We start from the raw sequence: 22,500 nt of genomic DNA, 5'->3' as shown, positions 1-22,500 counted from the left end.
GTAAACATTGGAGTACATTTGCTTGAGGTGGGCGGATTAATCCTTAAGTACTGATATTTACGTGTGGAACACACCAAACACACTAGACAGACACACACTGTCCGGCAAACCGCAACAGCCGACCTTAAGCATTGTGTTTCTCGACCCTTAGACGGATTAGCAAGCAGTTCTCTGAGATCAGGGCTTTTCAAACGAACGTATTGACAACACAAAAAAATGCTGCAGTCTTAGAACCATATACACTCTCTGGCCACTTTATTAGGTACACCTGTACAACTGCTCGTTAACGCAGATTTCTAATCATCCAATCACATGGCAGCAACTCAATGCATTTCGACATGGTCAGACAGGCTGCTCTGAGTATTTCAGAAACTGCGGATCTACTGGGATTTTCACGCACAACCATCTCTAGGGTTTACAGAGAATGGTCTGAAAAAGAGGAAATATCCAGTGAGCGGCAATTCTTTGGGCGCAAATGCCTTTTTGATTAGGCCAGAGGTCAGAGGAGAATGGCCAGACTGGTTCCAGCTGATAGAAAGTCACCAGTAACTCAAATAAGCACTCGTTACAACCGAGGTCTGCAGAAGAGCATCTCTGAACACACAACACGTCCAACCTTGAGGCGGATGGGCTACAGCAGCAGAAGAGCACACCGGGTGCCGCTCCTGTCAGCTAAGAACAGGAAACTGAGGCTACAATTCACACAGACTCACCAAAACTGGACAATAGAAGATTGGAGAAACGTTGCCTGCTCTGATGAGTCTCCATTTCTGCTGACACATTCGGATGCTCGGGACAGAATGTCTTAAAGCGTGAAAGAGTTCACTGTACTCAAATGGCCTCCACAGTCACCAGCCTTGAATCCAATAGAGCACCTTTGGGATGTGGTGGAGATTGGCATCATGGATGTGCAGCCGACAAATCTGCAGCAACTGCGTGATGCTATCATGTCAATATGGAGCAAAATCTCTGAGGAATATGTTCAGTTTCATGTTGAATCTGTACCACAAAGGATTAAGGCAAAAGGGGGTCCAACCCGGTACTAGTAAGGTGTACCTAATAAAGTGGCCTGTGAGTGTATGTTTTATAGTCATTTATTTACTTTAATACTAACCTTTCGAGACCACCACTCTTGAGATCATCCTCCATGTTCAGTCATGACCTGTCTTTTTCTTTTATGCACACGAGTGCTGTAAAGGTGTCAGAAAGTTTAACTTTACAGTCAAACCATAAATCATTAAGACCCTTTCAAAATTTAAAGTTTATTTGCTATTTTTTCCTATTTTATAGGAGCGGAGAATTTGTGCACTAAACTCTCGGAGAAACTTCAGTCTAAAACATCCAGTAAAGTGATCATCGCCCACATGCCTCTGCTCATCTGCTGCTTACAGGTGAACCTGCAGGGAAACCTGTGTGTGTGTGTGTGAGGTCCTGGTATTCATGAAGTCAGGGGAGCAAGATGTCCCCACAAGTATAGCAATGCCAGTTATTTTGAACTCGTGGGGACATTTTTTGGTCCCATAGAAGAAAGTGGCTCCTAAATTACAAAGAATGAAGTATTTTGAAAATCTGTTTTAGGGTCTGGGTCGTCTTTGTGAGCGTTTCCCCGTCATCGCTCACTCGGCTAGTTTGTCTCTGAAGGATTTTCTGGTGGTTCCGTCAGCGGTGCTCATTAAACTCTACAAGTACCACAGCCAGTGCAGCTCAGGTCAGTTCAGCACGTTTTAGCATCTTCATTACATTCAACTAAGCGTAATATTTTAACATAAAATATAATATATGTTCTGATAAAGATCTTGAATGACTTATGAAAAATTTATATTTGCTCATTTGTAAGTCGCTTTGGATAATAGCGTGTGCTAAATGACTAAATGTAAATGTAATAAGTTATAGTATTTATGCTATATAATCTACCATTAGTCTCTATACCACTATATAGACTCAGTTATTCCTGCTGATATCTTCATAACTTACTTTTAGGAGCCGGCGGGATCAAAATCAACGTGACCAATGAACACTCTCAGTCCTCACTCAACCTCCTGTCCAGTAGGAAAGACCAGCCGTCCATGTATGAGCAGCTCCGAGACATTTCCATCGACAACATCTGCAGGTAAACACACTTTTACACTGCTTTATCAAGCCCTCAGCCATATTTTCTTGCACAGAAGTCAAATGCCATGTTGTATAAAAGCCAAAAATGAAAAGCTTTTAGTAATAAAGTGTACTTGTCTCTACTTTAGTGTGTTTGCAAAATGAAAATGCACTTTTACACAAGTATGTGAATTGGATTGCTAAACTTAGGGTTTGTCGACACAGTGGCGCAGTAGGTAGTGCTGTCGCCTCACAGCAAGAAGGTTGCTGGGTCGCTGGTTCGATCCTCGGCTCAGTTGGCGTTTCTGTGTGGAGTTTGCATGTTTTCCCTGCCTTCGCGTGGGTTTCCTCCGGGTGCTCCGGTTTCCCCCACAGTCCAAAGACATGCGGTACAGGTGAATTGGGTAGGCTAAATTGTCCGTAGTGTAAGAGTGTGTGTGTGTGAATGTGTGTGTGGATGTTTTTAAGGGCATCCGCTGCTTAAAAATGTGCTGGATAAGTTGGCGGTTCATTCTGCTGTAGCGACCCCGGATTAATAAAGGGACTAAGCCGACAAGAAAATAAATAAATGAATGAATGAATGAACTTGGGGTTCATAATGTATAAGCAGTAGGGTTGGGCCGATAGGTGATCCCAACGCCGATGGCCAATAGACAACAAGATGCTGAGCCCCGCCCCCCTCGCAAACCTGTTCGCGAAAGATACACATTTAGGCCCTATTTACAGGAATACGTCTTAATATTTAAATGGCATTTTATAATGAAAATGATCCACATCCACACCGTGCATTTCTGAACAGCCCTCCGTCCACTGAAAATGCACATCACGTGACCACACACACACACACACACACACACACAAGTGGTGCTCACTGCAGAGCCCCACAAACACACTCTGCCACACGCTTCTCTCTCAGAGCTCCATGAGACAGAGGAGCAGTGCACGTCTTTATCAAGGATGTACCGCTGGATCAGCTGTTTAACGTGATATTCAGACATCCCAAGTGTCCCGGAAGTTTCAGGAGTCTCTGTGCATTTGCAGGACTCATAATGCCCGCAAACGAGTGATAATCTTATGGAAATTGCACGTCTCCCTCCCGGTCCTCAAATAAGTCACGCACCCTTCTCACCCCCGGATCCCTCCTCGCTCTTCAGACACGTCACGCGCAGTCTATCAAGTCACATTGGTCGACATCGCTCAACCCTAATAAGCTGATTCAGAAATCACGTTGCATTCACTCGAATATGAGTGCATGTAAACATTCTTCTGTGATTGTTTGTTTGTTTGTGCGTGCGTGTGTGTGTGTGTGCGCGTGTGTGTGGTCTGCAGATGTCTGAAAGCTGGTCTCACTATGGATCCTGTTATCGTGGAGGCGTTCTTAGCCAGCCTGTCAAATCGGCTCTACATCTCACAGGAGAACGACAAGTGAGGACGCAAACAATGTCTGTCTGTCTGTTTGACTATCCGTCTGTCTGTCTGTCTGTCCAATCATCTGTCTAGCCCTCTGTTTCTGTGTTTCTCTCTATCTGTGTTTCTGTCTGTCTGTTCGCTATCTATCTGTCAATTCGTCTGTTTGACTATATGTCGTCTGTCTGTCCAAACATCTGTCTAGCCCTCGGTTTCTGTCTGTCAATTTGTCTGTCTGTCTGTTAATTCATCTGTCAATTTGTCTGTCTGTTTGTCTGTCTGTCTGTCTGTCAGTCTGTTTGTCTATCGGTTAATTCGTCTGTCTGTCAGTCTGTTTGTCTGTCTGTCTGTCTGTCTGTTTGTCTGTCTGTCTGTCTGTCTGTCTGTCTGTTAATTCATCTGTCAGTTTGTCTGTCTAGCCTTTTATCTCTGTGTTTCTGTCTACCTGTTTGTCCAATCGTCTGTCTAGCCATCTGTCTCTGTGCTTTTGTCTGTCTGTCTGTTCATCTGTCTGTTTATTCATCTAATCGTCTGTCTCCGTGTTTCTGTCTGTCTGTCCATCTAGCCATCTAGCCATCTGTCTAGTCGTCTGTCTGTCCATCTGTTTATTCATCTGTCTAGAGGTCTGTCTATGTGTTTCTGTTTGTCTGTCCGTCCATTCGTTTGTCTGTCCATCTGTTTGTCTGTCTATCTGTCTGTCTGTTAATTCATCTGTCAGTTTGTCTGTCTAGCCTTCTATCTCTGTGTTTCTGTCCACCTGTCTGTCTAATCGTCTGTCTAGCCATCTGTCTCTGTGTTTTTGTCTGTCCGTCTGTTCATCTGTCTGTTTATTCATCTAATCGTCTGTCTCCATGTTTCTGTCTGTCTGTCTGTCCGTCTAGCCGTCTAGCCATCTGTCTAGTCGTCTGTCTGTCCATCTGTCTATTCATCTGTCTAGAGGTCTGTCTATGTGTTTCTGTTTGTCTGTCCGTCCATTCGTTTGTCTGTCCATCTGTCTGTCTGTCTGTCTGTTTATCAGTCTGTCTTTCCTTTTGCTTGTCTATCCGTCTGTTCATCAGTCTGTCTTTCCTTCTGCTTGTCTGTCCGTCTGTTGTCCTTTTATTTGTCTGTCTGTCTGTACATCCGTCCATTTGTCTGTCCATTTGTTTGTCTGCTTGTCTGTCTTTTAATCAGTCTGTCTTTCCTTCTGTTTGTCTGTCTGTCCATACGTCCATCTTTTTGTTTGTCCATCTGTTTGTCTGTTTGTCTGTCTGTTTATCAGTCTGTCTTTCCTTCTGTTTGTCTGTCTATCCATCTGTTTTGTTTGTCTGTCTGTCTATCTGTCCATACGTCCATCCTTTTGTTTGTCCATCTGTTTGTCTGCTGTCCTTCTATTTGTCTGTCTTTCTGTCTGTCTGTATGTCCATCCGTTTGCCTGTCCATCTGTTTGTCTGTCTGTCTGCTGTCCTTCTATTTGTCTGTCTTTCTGTCTGTCTGTATGTCCATTCGTTTGTCTGTCCATCTGTTTGTCTGTTCTTCCATTTGTCTGTCCATTTGTCTATCTGTCCATCCATCCATCCATCCATCCATCCATCCATCCATCTGTCTCTCTGACCGCACTGTTTTGTGTGTGTTTTCAGAGAGGCCCATCTGATCCCCGATCACACCATCCGCGCTCTGGGACACATCGCTGTGGCCATGCGGGACAGTCCTAAAGTGATGGAGCCCATCCTGCAGATCCTGCAGCAGAAGTTCTGCCAGCCGCCCTCCCCGCTAGACGTGCTGATTATAGACCAGCTGGGCTGCATGATTATCACGGGCAATGTAAGGGTCTGTCACACTACATAATTACAGCTGTTCACTGCGCAAAGCTGCAGCATCTATTTTCAGTGGATTCAGTCTAGGGGAAAATCTAACATTGCAAAATTTAGTTATTCTGCGAATTTATATTGCGATATGAACACAATTTCACCACTTGACTTGAAAATCTCTATTTGGAAAGAATTGATCAGTTTAGATTGATTGGGAAGATTCTGTATGTTTGTGCATCTATAGAAAATATAATAAACAATTTATTGTACAAGCATAGATGAAGCAAGCAATGAAGAAATATATACAAGTGAAATAAACAGCGTTTTCTTGTTTTTTGAGGAGTCTAACAGTATTTAGGTATACAGTAATGCAAAACAATACTGCTTAGACTTCATTGTATAAATAATTCCATAAAATGAACTGTTATTATGAAAATTAAACATAACATAATGTTACAAATGGTATGAATGCTTTTTAAATCCTGCGATGATGTTGCAAATGATCACTTTGCAATATCGATGCTGAAACCGTACAGTATATTGTGCATCCCTAAGTCTTGTCTCAGGTTTTCATTTAATGGAAGCAATGGAAAATAAATGTACCTATTTGTCTCAAAATTCTGATTTTATTTTTCATCGTGCAAGGTTTTTTTTTTTTTTTGCATCTTGCAAGTTAACATCTTGGTTTACATGTAAGATATGACTTTAAATCTCACAATGAGTTTATATCTCTCAGTTTTTATGGAGTTGCAAAAAATAAAGTCCGAATTGTGGGAATCTGCGAACTTGCAATTGTGAGAAATAAAGAACTAATTCTGACTTTCAAATGTAAAACTTCATACTTGTGATGCTGTGTTCACACCAGACGCGGAACGCGCGGATAAATCGCGCTATTCGCGTGTAAATTGCCGCGTGAACATTTGAGGTTACTCACTTCAGTCGCGCGTCAAACCCCGCCTCATTCGCGTGTCAAATTCACTTCAGAACAGACGCGGATTCGCATGATGGGCAGGGCTTCTGTCTGGCCCGTGACTCTAGCTTCATAGCTAAAGGTCTAACATGGATTTTATGAAGAAAATAACAGTGTTTATGTGCTTTATGAAGACTGAAAAACAGCGTTGATACGTTTAGGGCCGTGTCTGAGTCCACTACATGCTTTCAGAGGTGCATCCAGCTCTTTAAGCTCATAGACTCCTCCAGAAACTGAACATGGCTGATGGAGGTTTTCAGCTGTGCTACTGACTGAGCCCATCCCAGTTTGATGAACTTCTTGTCGGTGTCTGCTGGAGGATTTCCCCTGGGACACCGACAACAGGCGATACGTCACAATCACGCCCCCACAAGAGCAAGCTTCTGATTGGTTAACGCGGCGCGAATGTCGGCTGAAGTTCAGATTTCAGATACGCCATTCGCGCGTATCACGCCATTCGCACCGCGCCATTCGCGCATTTTGCGTCATTCGCGCTGCGCCATTTGCGTGTATCGCGCCACAGAATGTCTATTCGCGCGTTTGCATTGACTTAAAATGTAAATCACTCGCGCTTGACGCAAGTTCCGCGTCTGGTCTGAACGCAGCATGAGGGGTACATACAGAACTGAAGATGTAAACAGAATTGTGAGATTGACAACTGTGACTATTTCATCCACTTTTTCTACAAGTATAGCTGAAGTGCAAGAAATATTATCTGAACTGTGAGATAGCCTATAAAGTTGCAGTGTGTTGAAGCAAAGTTGCAATTCTAATTTCAGACCTGCCAATGTGCAAGGTGCAAATTCAGGACTGAAGATGTAAACTCCAGAACTGCAAGACAGTTACATTGCAAGAAGTCAACACAGGCTCATTCTGAAAACATAGCGCTATATACATTTCTGGAAGACGTGAATTATGTAGCCATAAGTACGTATGGCTGCATTTGGTCTTTAAAATGAACGCTAGTGGGTAGTATGACGCTTTTCCTTACCTCCGTATGGACAGCTCTTCCACGGTTACTAGTTTGTCTAGTGGCTCGCTGCATACGTTGGTGGACTTGTAACGCGGAGCGAAGTTGACCGTGATGACGGGGTTTGAGTTCGGTGAAGAAACGTTCCAGTAAGACAAAAACAGGAGCCAAAAAATGTAATTAAAAAAGTAAATAACAGGGTGAGAATGTGGTAAAATCTAAAAACCTGGTAAATATGAGGCTTTTTCTGGATCGCTTTTTAAAACTGTTTGTTGTGTTTAGGGAAGTCAGGTCTATTTGTGCTTTTGAAAACACTATCGGTTGGTTTTGGTAAGGAGAAGGGTCGGTTGTCAGTCAGTCAGTTGACAGCGCACTCTGATTGATTTACATGAGAACAGCAGGCACTAATGGCACTTATGAGAAAATGTGATATCTGAAAAAGCGTACACAGCGGCCTCTAGTGGATTTGTAAAAACAAAAACGGCAAAATCGTACCTCCTGGGACGTATTTGGTGCTCTCCAGAAATGTATACAGGGGTACGTTTTCAGAATGAGCCTGGCTTGAGAAAGGTTGCAGTTTTGGAACACAAAGCTTTTTTTGAAATTGCAAGATGTGAACTAAGAATTGAGAGAGAAGTTTATACCTTTATAACCTCTAGAAAGTACATTTGCAACTGCAAGAAAATGTTGCAATTATGAAAAAAGGCTGAATTGCCTGAGCATATAAACCCACAATTGCTATCCAGTGCTCAGCATAAACGAGTACACCCCATTGTGAAAATGAACAGTTTTATCCATTTCTCAGTGATTATCGGTCATATATTTTGGTGCCTTTAAACAAAACACATTTGTTGAACAGATATATTCATTAAAATAATCTTTTAGTCACAGAAATAGAAAGATAAGACATTTAAATTCTTGAAAAAAATACAAACTACAAAATTTCATGAATGTTTTTGTTTCTGTTGAGTTTTGCTTGGTTTAAAAAATAAATAAGAAAGAATATTTTTCCCTAGCATATTAATTTAAGTGTACTCATTTTGCAGTGTTATTATTGAAGCGTTATGCCACAGCCATGTCACCCTGCAGCCCAAGAGCGGTTACTCACTGAAGCTAAGCAGGGCTGAGCCTGGTCAGTACCTGGATGGGAGACCACTAGGGAACACTAGGTTGCTGTTGGAAGTGGTGTTAGTGAGGCCAGCAGGGAGCGCTCAACCTGCGGTCTGTGTGAGTCCTAATGCCCCAGTAAAAGTGAAGGGGACAATACACTGTCAGTGGGCGCCGTCTTTCGGATGAGACGTTAAACCGAGGTCCTGACTCTCTGGGGTCATTAAAAATCCCATGGCACTTCTCGTGAAAGAGCAGGGGTGTAACCCCGGTGTCCTGGCCAATGTCCCTCTATCGGCCCTTACGATCATGGCCTCCCAATCATCCCCTTCCACCGAATTGGCTCCATCACTGTCTCTCCACTCCACCAATAGCTGGTGTGTGGTGAGCGCACTGGCGCCGTTGTCCTGTGGCTGCCGTCGCATCATCCAGGTGGTGCTGCACACTGGTGGTCATTTTGTTAGATTAGGTCCAGATTTGGTCAGTACTGACTAATCTAATGTATATGCGCAAATATAATATTGTAAAGCTTCCTATAGAAATACTCATTTAAGTAAGAGATTTGTGAGGGTGTATATATGCTGAGCACTGTACATAAAATTGTAATTCTGGCTTTTTCTTCAGAAATTCAGATGTTACCTTTTTTTCAAACTCATGCACTGAATAACGATTTCATGGATCAGGTGTGATGGAAACTGTACTTTATTTGCAAGTTATTACGCAATTTTCACATTTTTGTGTAGGGATGCACCGAATATTCGGCAACCGAAATTATTCGGCCGAAAATAGAAAAAAAAAGCCATTTCGGTGTTCGGCCGAATAAGTAAAAAGGCCGAATAAATTTTGCCGAACAATGACGCTTTTAATGACGCGATCAAATAACCCGCGTAGAGTGAGAGGCGCGCGCTTTATGCAGCAAACATGTCAGCAGTGTGGAAGCGCTTTAAAGTGTAATTGAAAGAGGCAAAAACGGCCGTTTGCAGACACTGTTCTGCTGAATTGTCCAAAGGAACGTTCTCTGTCTTCTCGCCCCCTTTGAGCAGATAACAAGAGAGATAAGCTCATCTGTGGCATCATACATTTACTTGCAGCACTAAAGCGTTTTTTAAACAAAGAGGCTGACACAGACCACGGGGTGAAAACAGCTAAAAGTGCGCTCTTAGAAGCTGTCAGCGCACGATTTAGTCAGGCGGACTCAGAACACCTGTACTTCATCGCGACTGTGCATGATCCGCGATATACAAGATCATTACTTGGATTTGGGAAAAAAGCTGCGCACACGAGAAATGATCCAGGCCGAGTTGGACTTGGGAAAGCCGCTAGGTATTGGAGACGGTCAGGTGATGCACAGCGCAGGAGATGAAAACAGCGCAGAGAGTAAACGGGCTCGTACTACAGATGAGCCGCGCACCGACAGCCGGCAGCGAGAGACTGTTTAGTGCTGCATCTCATGTCATCAATGAGAAGAGGAACCGACTTTCATGCGAGACAGCAGAGAAGCTACTTTTTATAAAGAAGAACCTGCCACTTTTCCTGAAGAAGTAGGCTAAGTAGGCTTATGTCTTGGACAGTTATTCATTTGTTGTCATCCACATTTTTTGCACCATTCAATGCACATTTGTTGTTGTAGACATAGTTACATTCTTTCAGCAGTCAGTTATAGGCCTAACATAGGCTATTCAAGAAGGGGGGCTTCAAAGATGGCCAAATAAAAATATTTTTTTATTTTACTAATTTATTTATTTTAAGTTATATTGTGCTTTGTTTGTATATTATCTGCTGGAATGTTAAAAAAATGTTCAGTGTTATTTTTGAAATTGTATTTTTGTTATTTGATTTATTTCTCTTAAAAGCAACACAAAATAGTAAAAAGATAGTTTTTACTATTTAATTATTGTAATGGTGAAAAAATTGGCAAACTAAATGAAAAAAAAAGCAAAACACCGCATTCGGTATTCGGCCTTCGGCCAAGCAATTCATTATTATTCGGCTTCGGCTTCGGCCAAGAATTTCATTTCGGTGCATGCCTATTTTTGTGCTATTTTGAATGTAAAAATCTTGCTAGCGTGTGGTTTGTGTTTTTCCTCCAGCAATACATCTATCAGGAGGTGTGGAACCTGTTCCAGCAGATCAGTGTTAAAGCCAGTAATGTGGTTTATTCTGCTACTAAAGACTACAAAGACCACGGCTACAGGTGCGTGACCTCATCTGTCAATCATTCATTCAGTTCTTAGAGAGACTTCAGATTAGGTTTTATGCAATGAAATAATTTTAAATAATAATCATTTTTTTATCCCATTACAGATTTATAGATATTTGTAAGACCCTTGAAGCATCATCAATAAAATATCTATATACAGTTGAAGTCAGAATTATTAGCCCCCTTTTGATTTTTTTTCTCTATTTTTAATTATTTCCCAAATGATGTTTGACAGAGCAAACAAATGTTCACAGGATGTCTGATAATATTTTTTCTTCTGGAGAAAGTCTTATTTGTATTATTTCGGCTAGAATAAAAGCAGTTTTAAATTTTTTAAGAGCCATTTTAGGGACAAAATTATTAGAACCTTTAAGCTTTTTGTTCTTTGATAGTCTTCAGAACAAACCATCGTTATACAATAACTTGCCTAATTACCCTAACCTGCCTAGTTCACCTAGTTAAGCCTTTAAATGTCACTTTAAGCTGTATAGAAGTGTCTTGAAGAATATCTAGTCAGATATTATTAACTGTCATCATGACAAAGATAAAATAGTCAATTATTAGAAATAAGTTATTAAAACTATTATGTTTAAAAATGTGTTGAAAAAGTCTGCTCTCTATTAAACAGAAATTGGGGAAAAAAGGACACAGGGGGCTAATAATTCTGAGTTCAACTGTATTTGTATTTATTTGTGTTTTTAACCATTTAAACACTTATGTTTTGTGTCATTTTGCTCCCAGTAACGTACCTTTAGGTGTCATAAATATTATATATGAAGTTAATTTCATGTCAAAAAAGCTTTTGTGAAATACATTTAGTTTTTCCCTCTATCTCATACATTTTTCTGCATTATTTTTTTATAAAATAAATTTTTTCATATCTTGGAAATGCACCACGTTTAGAAAAATGCATTTTTCATAAACCTGCCTGCATTTAAGTGGGTATAAAACATGAACGCATGAAGATATAATTCTTTTTCTTTTCGGCTTAGTCCCTTTATTAATCAGGGGTCGCCACAGCGGAATGAACTGCCAACTTATCCAGCATATTTTTTATGTAGCGGATGCCCTTCCAGATGCAACCCAGTACTGGGAAACACCCATACGATCATACACTATGAACAATTTAGTTTATCAATTCCCCTATAGCGCATGTTTGGACTGGGAAACTGGAGCAACCAGAGGAAACCCGCGCCAACACGGGGAGAACATGCAAACTCCACATAGAAATGCCAACTGACCCAGCTGAGGCTCGAACCAGCGACCTTCTTGCTGTGTGGTGACAGTGCTACCCACTGCGCCACCATGCCGCCAATGTGAATATATAATAATATGTTTTTTAAATTTGAAAGCAATAAGGTTGGTTCATTAAATAATGGAACAAAATCAATGCCGAATGTATTGAAATAAAAAGCTTGTTGAATAGCACTAACTGAAAAAAAAAACATAAATTAACAACTGCGTGCATTTTCATGACTTGAATTGTCAGGGTTTGTAATTTTAGGTCATTTGCTGTTTATTTAAGCTGTGAATATTTCAATTCAAAACACAATTTCATTCTTCAATTCAATACTTCGTATTCAACTTCTAGATTTCACTTCCACAATATTCAGTCCTGTTTAAAAATATGAATTTTAATATTTAAAAAGCAATTTTCAATTCATTATATTTTGGTTAAAAAATTAGCTTCCATAAATTCAGTGGCTCAAATTCGACTGTTAAAATTCAACGTTACATCTGAGAGCTGCAGGAAAAGCAAAAGCAGTGGCTGGAAACTTAAAAGAAAAAAACCGCTGGCAGGGAAAGAGTTAAGTTATGCTATATTTCATCAGCAATGACAGATTTATATAACTTTGATTCTGTTTGGAAATAGATTTTGAATGCATCACTAAGGTTAAGATCTGCTTTTCAGGCATTGCTCTCTGGCTGTGATAAATGCGCTGGCCAATATCGCAGCTAACCTGCAGGGGGAGCCGCTGGTGGACGAGCTGCTGGTCAACCTGCTGGAGCTGTTCGTTCAGCTGGGTCTGGAGGGGAAAAGAGCCTGTGAACGCGCCAGTGACAAAGGACCAGCCCTCAAGGTCAACCTCTTTCTCTGCTTACACTTACTAGAAGAATATTAGAGGATATTTAGATCCTGAATGCTGATATTTAGTTTGTTTTTCTTCTCTAGGCATCTAGCAGTGCTGGTAATCTGGGTGTCCTCATCCCTGTTATTGCTGTGGTAAGACACACAGTATCTCACAATTTTATATGCAGTTGAAAAGGTCTTTGAAATGTGCATTTTTTTAGGGTGCTTTCACACTTGGTTCATTTGCCTGGACTGTACCCAAGTTCTATTGTCTCCCCTTTCCACCTTCTCGATTGGTTTGTGTTCACACTGGCTGTTTCTCAATATGCGTTCTTGTCTGTACTTGCGTTCTTGTGTCCTCGTGAAACGTCATCAATCGTCGCCAAAGTACTGTTCCAATTCAAAGTTCACATCTTGCCAAGTACAGATGAAATTCCCGGATGTGTACTTGCTCTGCCCCTTTGGCCAAGGATGCATCGAGAGGTGACTTGTGTGAACTTGCGAAGCTCAGGTATCCCAGAATGCATTGCAGCGTAACTAGCAAGCGCTAATGGCGGAGGAGGAAACCCGCACGGTTTTAAAAATACTCCTTTACTGTGTCACAAAATACAGTTCTAAGAGTTTTTCAGGCGAGAATGTCGTTGTTTTAAACTCGAATCAGCAGTTTATTCACAAAGATAGCGCTTCTTTAACGATGTGGCTCAGCTTATGCGTACTCCGACTCCCAGCCTGCCAGCGGGAGCTCCGTCATCAGCTCCCCCACCAGAGCAGCTTTACTTCGGCCAGGCCATCTCGGACGTACCGCTAGACCTCATCACTCCATTGTAGCTAAAACATGATATTTAATTCATCTTGTGAATATCTAACGGACAGTTTTTTTTGTCTTATAAATCTATTATTTGTTCTCAGGTGTGTTATTTTGGCAGTGTTATTTTGTTACCTTTTATAATTGTCTTTAATTATGTTACCGTGTTGTATGCTGTTTGTCTTTTACCAAATTGTTTGACGTAATCTTTATTTCTTATCGTGTATGTCTTTATTTCTTATTGTGTGTATAATTACTAGTGTAGTTTACTAAATCTTATAATCAAAGACACGTGTCTGTGTATAATAACTCATTTTAATTCACATTTATATGAATATATGTGTACATTTTCTTAAATCAAAAACGTAGATTTATAATATCAATATAATATTAATTAAACCATTTTATTATTAACGTACAGTGAAACTGATGAATCCATGGTGAGGTAAGTGACGTTATAAAGTACACTGCTGTTCCATTTAAAGAAGTACCCGACTTGTGTCCTCGCGTCCTCGGGAGTTCGTTCTTCCAAGTCTGAGCTTGGCAAGTCTGAACTTCCAAGGACGCAAGTCCGAACTTTGCGTACTTGGTATTGAGAAACAGCCACTGTCTTTTTTCCTTCTGAACCCAGCTACGCTTGCGTCATCGAGCTGCTGTTTTGTTTACGGCTGTTGCTAGGTGACGGTCATGAAAGCAATTGGAAAGACGTCCGCCCATCGCGGTCATTCTGCTTTAACTGAAGATTTAGTTTTGGACATACAGAAAGCGACTCGTGTCCGCGTTCAGATCATCACACAGTGTCTTCAGAAGCTGTTTTTGGAGGAGACAAGCAGACATCACTGTGTTTGCCCGGGCTCAGTCCCGCTTGTCACCAAGGTACAATACGTGACACACACGAACGAACGTTATGAAAACAATAGTTTGTTGTACAGTTGGCGGTTTACCTCCGTTATTTGGCACGATTGCGCATTCACATCAGAAGTAAACCATACCAGAGTTCGCATGAACCATAACCCAGACCACCACTTTCAGGCGGACTCGGGTACGGTTCACGGGGTTGTGCACGCGAGTTTAGAAGACACGTTCACACTAGCTAAACGTACCGTACTATGACGTCAAAAGAACTTGGGTGCGTACCTAAAGTGCCAGTGTGAAAGCACCCTTATTCAATGTTAGACATATTTTTATTCGATGTCTCAACTGACACATGAAGAAAGGGCAGGACATAAAGTAGCTCCTCCCCTTTTAAAAACCAGCCAATAGCGTTTCCCTTTATCACAGCTCTTCTAGTGAGAGTGGTTGAGTTCGAGCGCGTCAAATAAACAGCCAATGATAAGAAGGGGGCGGGGCATGTCAGACACTTATGAGCATTTGATTGGTCAAGAGATTTGATGAGAAGCTAAAGTATGAGGTGAGGTGAAAAAAACTGTTGATCCATTTAGTTAAAAGTGACTAACTGCAGACTTTTAAATCAGTTTTATATCCTCTAAACATGAATTTTATCTTAACACACTAGTTTATAGATATTAATATAACTAATATACTGATTTCATGGCTGCTTTAAATGGATTAATTCACCAAAAAAAGTAAATTCTATAGTTTACTCGTTACCTCGAGTTGTTTCAGTTCCTTATGATTTTTATGATGCGCACTAGGGATGTCACAATTGTCAATATAATATTGAACCGTTTGGTACGACATCCAAGGTTCATTACTCGCTTGTGAACTGCGTTTTTTCCGGTTTTACTTTTTAATAATTTATGTGCCTTTTATATCTCTCCGAATTGACTGTGTGTGCCTGTAAGTTTAAAGCTGAGATGAGGAAACTCCTCCCTAAATATTTAATCACTACTATGCTCTAAAGTTAGGGGGCGCTTAACCACCATGCACACTTTAACATGGCAAGCAGCTGTGAAGTGAGGCAACAGTATGAGAAAAAATAGTTCAAATCTGCGGTGTGAGGACATTTCGGTTTTGCCGTTGAGTATAATGCCAGTGAAAGATAAAACTGTGAGCAAACAATGTGTGCAAGCATTGTTTCACACGTATATCCTTATAAAAAGGATGCACTTCCAACATGACTGCACATCTACGTGAATTAGCATGTGGCTAATATGCTTATAGTATAAATTAGCATGTTGCTAGTATGATTAGTTTGATTGTTAGTATGTTGCTAGTATAGATTGGTAAGTTGTTAGTATGTACAATGTAAAGTCAATGGCAGTTTTTTACAATGGAAGTCTATGGGACAGTTGCTAAGGTGTCGTAAGTGGTTGCTAGGGTGTGGCTACTAAGTTGAAAGGTCATCAGTGATTGGCACATTGGTAGACTGAGTTAAATGAGCCCAATCTTAAGTCTGCATGACAGTCTGGTGCAAAGTTATGAGGTCAAAAAGTGTGGTTCAATGTTAAGTCAATGGGATTTTTCCGAAATTTCCGGAAAAGTTTTGGGAAAACTGTTAGTTTGATCAGTTGGAAAAGATATAGCAGCTTTATTCAGTATAGTGTGGAGGTTTGGAGTTAGTTTGGTGTTTGTAGTATGAACGGTCTAGGACAGAGGTCAACAACCTTTATGAAACTGAGAGCTACTTCTTGGGTACCGATTAATGTGGAGGGCTACCAGTTTGATAAACACTTCTCAAATAACAAATTTGCTCACTTTTTTTTAATTATACTTTATGTTTTTGGTAATAATTAATGATATTCATCCATGTGAAGACACTGATCATGTTAATGATTCTCACAAAAGTTATCAACAATGAATTAACTGGGTCGGAAATACCCTGTAATTAATATATCAATGTGCAACACTTTATTTTTATATATCTCTATTTATGCAAATATTTACATTTTTAAATAATTACTTCTATATTAGATGAAGCTTACTGGTAAGTGGCGCTATGGTGAGCTATTTTTATGTTTTATTTACCATGTTGGTGACCCCTGGTCTAGGAGAAGACGAGAGAAGAATAATAAGTTTATGTAGTGTAACAGAATGTCGCTTTCTCAAGCCACCATAATAAGAATAAATAAGAATAAAAAAAGTGTATTTTATTTCTGGTAATAATTAATACCCCCTAAATTGCCATAAAACAGTTATTTTACTATAAATACAATGAATACAATAAATATAATGGCTTTATTATTGCAATTCTGAGTGTGCCTCACACAGGTGAGTGGGCTTGACAAACCACCTGTTGTAAACATACTCTTATGTCTCTCTGACACTTTAACCCACATGTGCACCAGTTTTCACATTTGTGCCAGAAACTTTCTTACAATCAACTCCATGTCTCTACAAAAAAAAGCATTGTGCATTTCTGTGTTTCTCACACAGGTGAGTGGGCTTGACAAACCACCTGTAGCAACACTCTCTCTTTCTCTCTATATAGAAAACTCTCCCTCCTACTCAAGCACATAATTCTCCGAGCAATAACAGTTTCTTTGTAAAAATATCACTTCTTGTGTGTATTGCCTCTTCTTATTATGGCTAATTGACTAAATGTAAATGTAAATAAATAATTATTTACCTTCATCACCACTGATTTGTTAGTCACATTAAAAAAAGCAAAGTTAAAAGTAGCATATTTTTTGGGTTGGGTGGCACAGTGGCTCAGTGGTTAGCAAGAAAGTCACTGGATCGAGTCCCGGCATGGCTAGTTGGCATTTCTACATGCTGTTACAGCCGAAACATAACTTTGTGTGCATATTATAGGCTTTGCATAAAGTGTTGAGCTCCACCCTGCTCTCTCTCTCTCTCTCTCTCTCTCTCTCTCTCTCTCTCACACACACCCGACTCAGGTTAATTAGCTCCCAGCTGCTAATCGTTGTGATCCTGCTTGAGTCGGAGTGGCTTGGCTTTAAATACTGGCTTCTGAAGCTAGTGAGCTGAGGAGCACTTCTCTCCAGCTCTTAGGTGCAACAGTTGGTTGGTCGGTCGGCCGGTCTTTGTGATATTGTTCACTTGTAGTTTTGTTGTGTGGTGATATTGTTCATAAGTGTTTATTGTAGTTGAAATTTTCAATTGAAATTAAATATTCATTGTTTTGTGTACTTCAAAGTGTGCCTAAAGCGTGAGTGCCTTGTTTTATTTTGTATATCTTTTTTTTTTTTTTTGCCTGTTTATGGTTGAGAGAGGAAGCTCAGGGAAGTTTGTGTTGTTGATTTTCATCTTTGATTTTTGCTTTAGGTAAGCTAGTCCTCTGAACTTTAGTTAGCTGTTTTCTGTTTGTTGTTTTAGGCTTTACTCGCTCAGTTTTGACATAGTTTCTGTTAAATCTCTATATTTGTATTAAATAAATCCTTATGATTGTGTTTTCTAAACTTTTGTGTTGACTCTACACTCTGGGGCTGAGGATTGAAGTGTGTTCTCCTCGTATTGAATTAGTTCTAATTCAATATTATTTACCAAATTTTGGTCTTCTTTGTTACACCTTTTCAGCAAAAACCCCTAGACTTAATAAGGTCGTAACAATATACATGCGCTATATGTGAATAAGCTCATTTGACCCTTCGGTAAGCCACGCCCAAAAACCACCATCCACCAATCGTGGCTTAACATGCGCTATATGTGAATTGAATAAACTCAATTGGCCCTAGTATATGAGTGTGTGTGTGTGTGTGTGTGTGAGTGTGTGAGTTGTGGCTGGAAGGGCATGCGCTGTATAAAACACATGCTGGAATAGTTGGCGGTTCATTCTGCTGTGGCGACCTCTGAAATAAGCCGAAGGAAAATGGCTGAGTGAATGTTCTGGGTCTGCTTCTCGTCTGACATAATATGCAAATGTTAACTGACAGAACAAAATGTTTTGCTATTCACTCCATTTAAATGATTTATGAGCTCTCTGCGGGTTAGCATGCATTTGGAGATCAAAAGGAAATTTGGCATGAGCGTGAAAATAACTAATCCAAGATTCTGCCTACATGAAGCTAGATAAAATCTTGCTTGGTTGAAGGATGTGTTTGGTTGAAGAATGCAAAAGCGCAGCTCTGTTTTGATTCTTAATGTCCAGAAGCCGTAATTAGATCTGATGTGCTGCTGGTTAGACTTTAACTTTGCTGACAAATATTGACTTGGCTTGCAAAATGTCCTGCTGTGTCATTGATGTACTGGAGTGTTGTTTTTATTCACCCTTTGAACAGATTACTTCAATAAACCAGTCCTGTGATTCACTTTATTTGCAAACAACAGACTCTGCCTCTAAAATACACAGTTGATGAGCTCAAAATGTACAAAACTCTTCTTGCTTGCAACTTATTAAAGAAAACAACCATCCTTTTCACAGCATATCTGTGTTTTGCATACAGAGCTGGGTGGATTACTTAGGAATTGTACTTAGTGAAAGATTACTGATGGCATAAAATGTATATATACATATGTGTTTGTGTGTGTGTGTATATATATAGATATGTGTACATACAGGTGAAGTCAGAATAATTAGCCCCCTTTTGAATTTTTTTCTCTTTTTTTAAATATTTGCTAAATGATGTTGAACAGAGCAAGGAAATTTTCACAGTAATTACTATAATATTTTTTCTTCTGGAGAAAGTCTTACTTGTTTTATTTCGGCTAGAATAAAAGCAGTTTTTTAATTTTTTTAAAACCATTTTAAGGTAAAAATTAAAGCCTCTTTAAGCAATTTTTGTGTTCGACCGTCTACAGAACAAACCATAATTATACAGTAACTTGCCTAGTTAACCCAACTTTAACCAACTTAACCTAGTTAATTAACCCAGTTAAGCCTTTAAATGTCACTGTAAGCTGAAGAATATCTAGTAAAATATTATTTACTGTCATCATGACAAAGATAAAATAAATCAGTTATTAAAGCTAATATGATTAAAAATGTGTTGAGAAAATCTTCTCTCTGTTAAACATAAATTGGAGGAAAAAATAAACGGGGGCAAATAATTATGAATTCAACTGTATTTGTATATTGTAATATATTAAAATTGTATAGTAGTGTATTCAGATTACTTTTGGATTACACTTAGATTAGTGTATAATTTTCTACCATTTCAAAAGACACAAAGAAGATATACTATTTATTTATAAGCAATTGTTTTCAACAGCTTCTTTTTTTTAATAAAGTGCAATGATGGACAGTTAACACTGTAAAATACTCACTATTATACCTTGCTGTTAAAGGTTCACGAAACCCTCGAGTACTTTTTATGTAGATTTGTGTGTGTTGAGCATCAGTTAGGACAATGTTCGCACCTGTCAGCTGTAATTGTAGGAAAAACTAGATCATTTTCAGCTTTTGTCAGCTCATTTCAGCTTCTGGGTTTAAAATGATTTTTGGAGCAGATCAAAATCGGCGCAAAACTGCACAAAACTGCAAGTGCAAAGATGACACGTCGGTTTCTCATTATTATTCATAGCGGAGGTTCTTATCCTATGAGAGGAGCCGGCTGCTTAGTTGTTCATGACTGCGCGTGCTTTCCGAAGGCAAGGCAGACCTGCCAGTGCCAAGCTGTGAGACGCTTTGATGATTGGGTGAAACTGCGCCCATGGACCCACGGCACACAGTATTTAGCTGTTCATGAAGGGTCGTATTTGTTTGTTTCCATGATCCACAGGGTTTGTTGCATGTTTTTCCCCGCGATGCTGTCAGGGCCGATACAGCAAAGTTGTGTGTGTGCAGCAAGCATTTTTGTCGGGAGAGCAGTACGAGAATTGGAGAATGGCGGACGTTGACTTTTATCAGGAGTTTGTTCACATTTAGACACATCGCCGTGCTGCTGTGTTCACCTAAATTCTCAGATTACCAGCAGGGCTAATGGTTAAAATAGACTGGGCAAGAGACCTGCTGCACTGAGTCTGCATTCAGACCCGGGGATTGAGGGAGAAGTCCTCATTAACAGTGTTTATATGAACACCATTATCTTTATAATGATATAAATTGTGGTTATCTGTATATAAAATTACGAATAGCAAATGCAGCAGGGCATTAAATTACTGTTTATTTCTTTGCATGTAAACTTAGTAAACTATAAAATCATGCGTCTCCTCGCGGTTTGTGTCTCATTTTGTTTGCTAACTGACAACACAACAGTTGTTCGCTCCCCTCTTTCTCCCCTGCTGGCCACGCCCACTCCTGTCCTCTGCTCGTGGAGCTCCACGCCCACTATGATGCATCTTTTGAAGAAATTCTGAGGTAGACCTGAACCGAAAGTGGGGGGTGTCATGGCCCTTTAGCGTTGTAAAATTAAATGATCACATATTATGATTTTTAAACATTCACTTCATATTAAGTACATTTAGAAAACATTACCAAAAATACTTTGAAAAACGTTAAATTCGCAGTAATATCACCATCAAAATTTTCATCTAAAAAACGCTAGAAGTGTATTTACTGGAACAATAGCAGTGTCCTGTATCTGCCAAAAAAAACAAACAAAAACATTGAATCACAAAGAATTACATTTAAAAATAGTTGCGTATAAAATTTGCGTCTATTTGGGTTACATAGTTTTCATATGAAACAAACAAGAAAACCGTTTGTGTAATAATATCAATAAAGCCAATGTGTTTTAAATGCTCCTTATTCATTTAAAGTAAATCTGATTTATTGATATTATTACATAAATCTTGTTGTTATTGCTTATTATTGGCCACAGCCATATCACCCTGCAGCCCAAGACCGGTTACTCGCTGAAGCTAAGCGGGGCTGAGCCTGGTCAGTAGCTGGATGGGAGACCACTAGGGAACACTAGGGGTCCGTTCTTCGTACGTGGATTACTCAGTTAGCTGGATTTGGATATTGACGATTTGACATGATCCAGGATCGTTTCGTTCTTCAAAGCTGATCCGAGAGTTGTTGTCATGGCAACAGTTCTGCTAGCTCAAACCTGATCGGGAGCAGGTTCAATTCATATAAACAGGATTAGATCGGCTCAGTTCAAGCAAAGATAATACAGAAAGTATGTTCCCAATTCTGATATTTTCTTACAGTAGTAGTTATTTACACTTGGGAAAATGGTACATATTTTTTAACTATATATATAAAGTTAAAGTCATTAATAAAATAAATAAAGTTATACATATTAATAAAACGTTTGCAATCTGCACCCTCGAAATGAAAGTACAAAGACTGCCACCTGGTGGTGCAAAGAGAAAACTTATTGATTGAACTTTTTAGATCGCTTTAGTACAAATTGTGTATAATAGAAATGCAGAATATGTGACTTTTTTTAAAGCAATAATACATTTATGCAGTCATAAACATGTTTTGGCAGTTAATATGGCAGTGATTTGATGCTTCACAAAAGTTGCAGACGCCTTTACCAATATCAAAATGCTTTTGTAAACAACCAGTTATTCTTTACACCGATTAAAAAACGGTGACTATAATAAAGAAAATCTTTTCTAAATGTAGAACTAAATACACTGATTTGCATTGAAATACATGATGAATACACTTGACACATGAACGTGGAAAGCATGCAGCTCACAACAAATGTGGAAGGTTATTACGTGTCATATTTAAGAAACCGTTTGCTGCTAATTTGATGTAATTTTGCTCACATGGATAATTGAATATTAATCAGATGATGTCATTACGCTGCTGTGCCGTCAGCCAATCATTGCATTGCTGATCATGATTTCGAGGATGGATAGATCTGTCCCTCACAACACATGCAGCGATCTCAGATCAGTTTATCCAGACATTCTAATCTGATTCATGAACTTGTTTGAAGAACCAAATTAGCGAGAGATCAGTTATCAAGATTAAAAGATCCAGGATCTGCCAAATAATCTTAGATCGTTTAAGCGAGGTACGAAGAACGGACCCCAGGTTGCTGTTGGAAGTGGGGTTAGTGAGGCCAGCAGGGGGCGCTCAACCTGTAGTCTGTGTGAGTGCTAATGCCCCAGTAAAAGTGAAGGGGACACTACAGTCAGTGAGCGCCGTCTTTCGGATATGTTAAACCGAGGTCCTGACTCTCTGTGCTCATTAAATATCCTGTTTCACTTCTCTTAAAGAAGCTATAGCTGGTGTGTGGTGAGCGCGCTGGCGCCGTTGTCCTGTGGCTGCCTTCGCCTCATCTAAGTGGATGCTGCACACTGGTGGTGGAATGGGGAGACTC

At 39.8% G+C, this 22,500-nt stretch overlaps 2 protein-coding genes across 5 annotated transcripts in view; one reads left to right on the top strand and one right to left on the bottom strand.

Moving 5' to 3' along the window:
• pi4kab (phosphatidylinositol 4-kinase, catalytic, alpha b) overlaps window positions 1-22,500 on the top strand; it is a 158,510-nt gene that overhangs the window by 33,299 nt on the left and 102,711 nt on the right. For all 4 annotated transcript variants that reach the window (XM_073909892.1, XM_073909891.1, XM_073909890.1 and 1 more), the window contains 8 exon segments: window positions 1,291-1,391; window positions 1,579-1,708; window positions 1,981-2,110; window positions 3,421-3,516; window positions 5,118-5,301; window positions 10,426-10,529; window positions 12,448-12,616; window positions 12,709-12,759. In XM_073909892.1, coding sequence (XP_073765993.1) covers window positions 1,291-1,391; window positions 1,579-1,708; window positions 1,981-2,110; window positions 3,421-3,516; window positions 5,118-5,301; window positions 10,426-10,529; window positions 12,448-12,616; window positions 12,709-12,759 — 965 coding nt within the window.
• serpind1 (serpin peptidase inhibitor, clade D (heparin cofactor), member 1) overlaps window positions 18,571-22,500 on the bottom strand; it is a 19,073-nt gene continuing 15,143 nt past the window's right edge. The window contains exon 5 of the mRNA XM_005166737.6: window positions 18,571-22,500. This exon is cut by the window's right edge and continues 1,141 nt beyond it. The gene's annotated coding sequence lies outside the window, so the exon portion shown is untranslated.

Source organism: Danio rerio, chromosome 8 (assembly GCF_049306965.1).
Source record: "Danio rerio strain Tuebingen ecotype United States chromosome 8, GRCz12tu, whole genome shotgun sequence".
Taxonomy (NCBI): Eukaryota; Metazoa; Chordata; class Actinopteri; order Cypriniformes; family Danionidae; genus Danio; species Danio rerio.
This window is presented reverse-complemented; position numbering and strand designations above follow the sequence as displayed.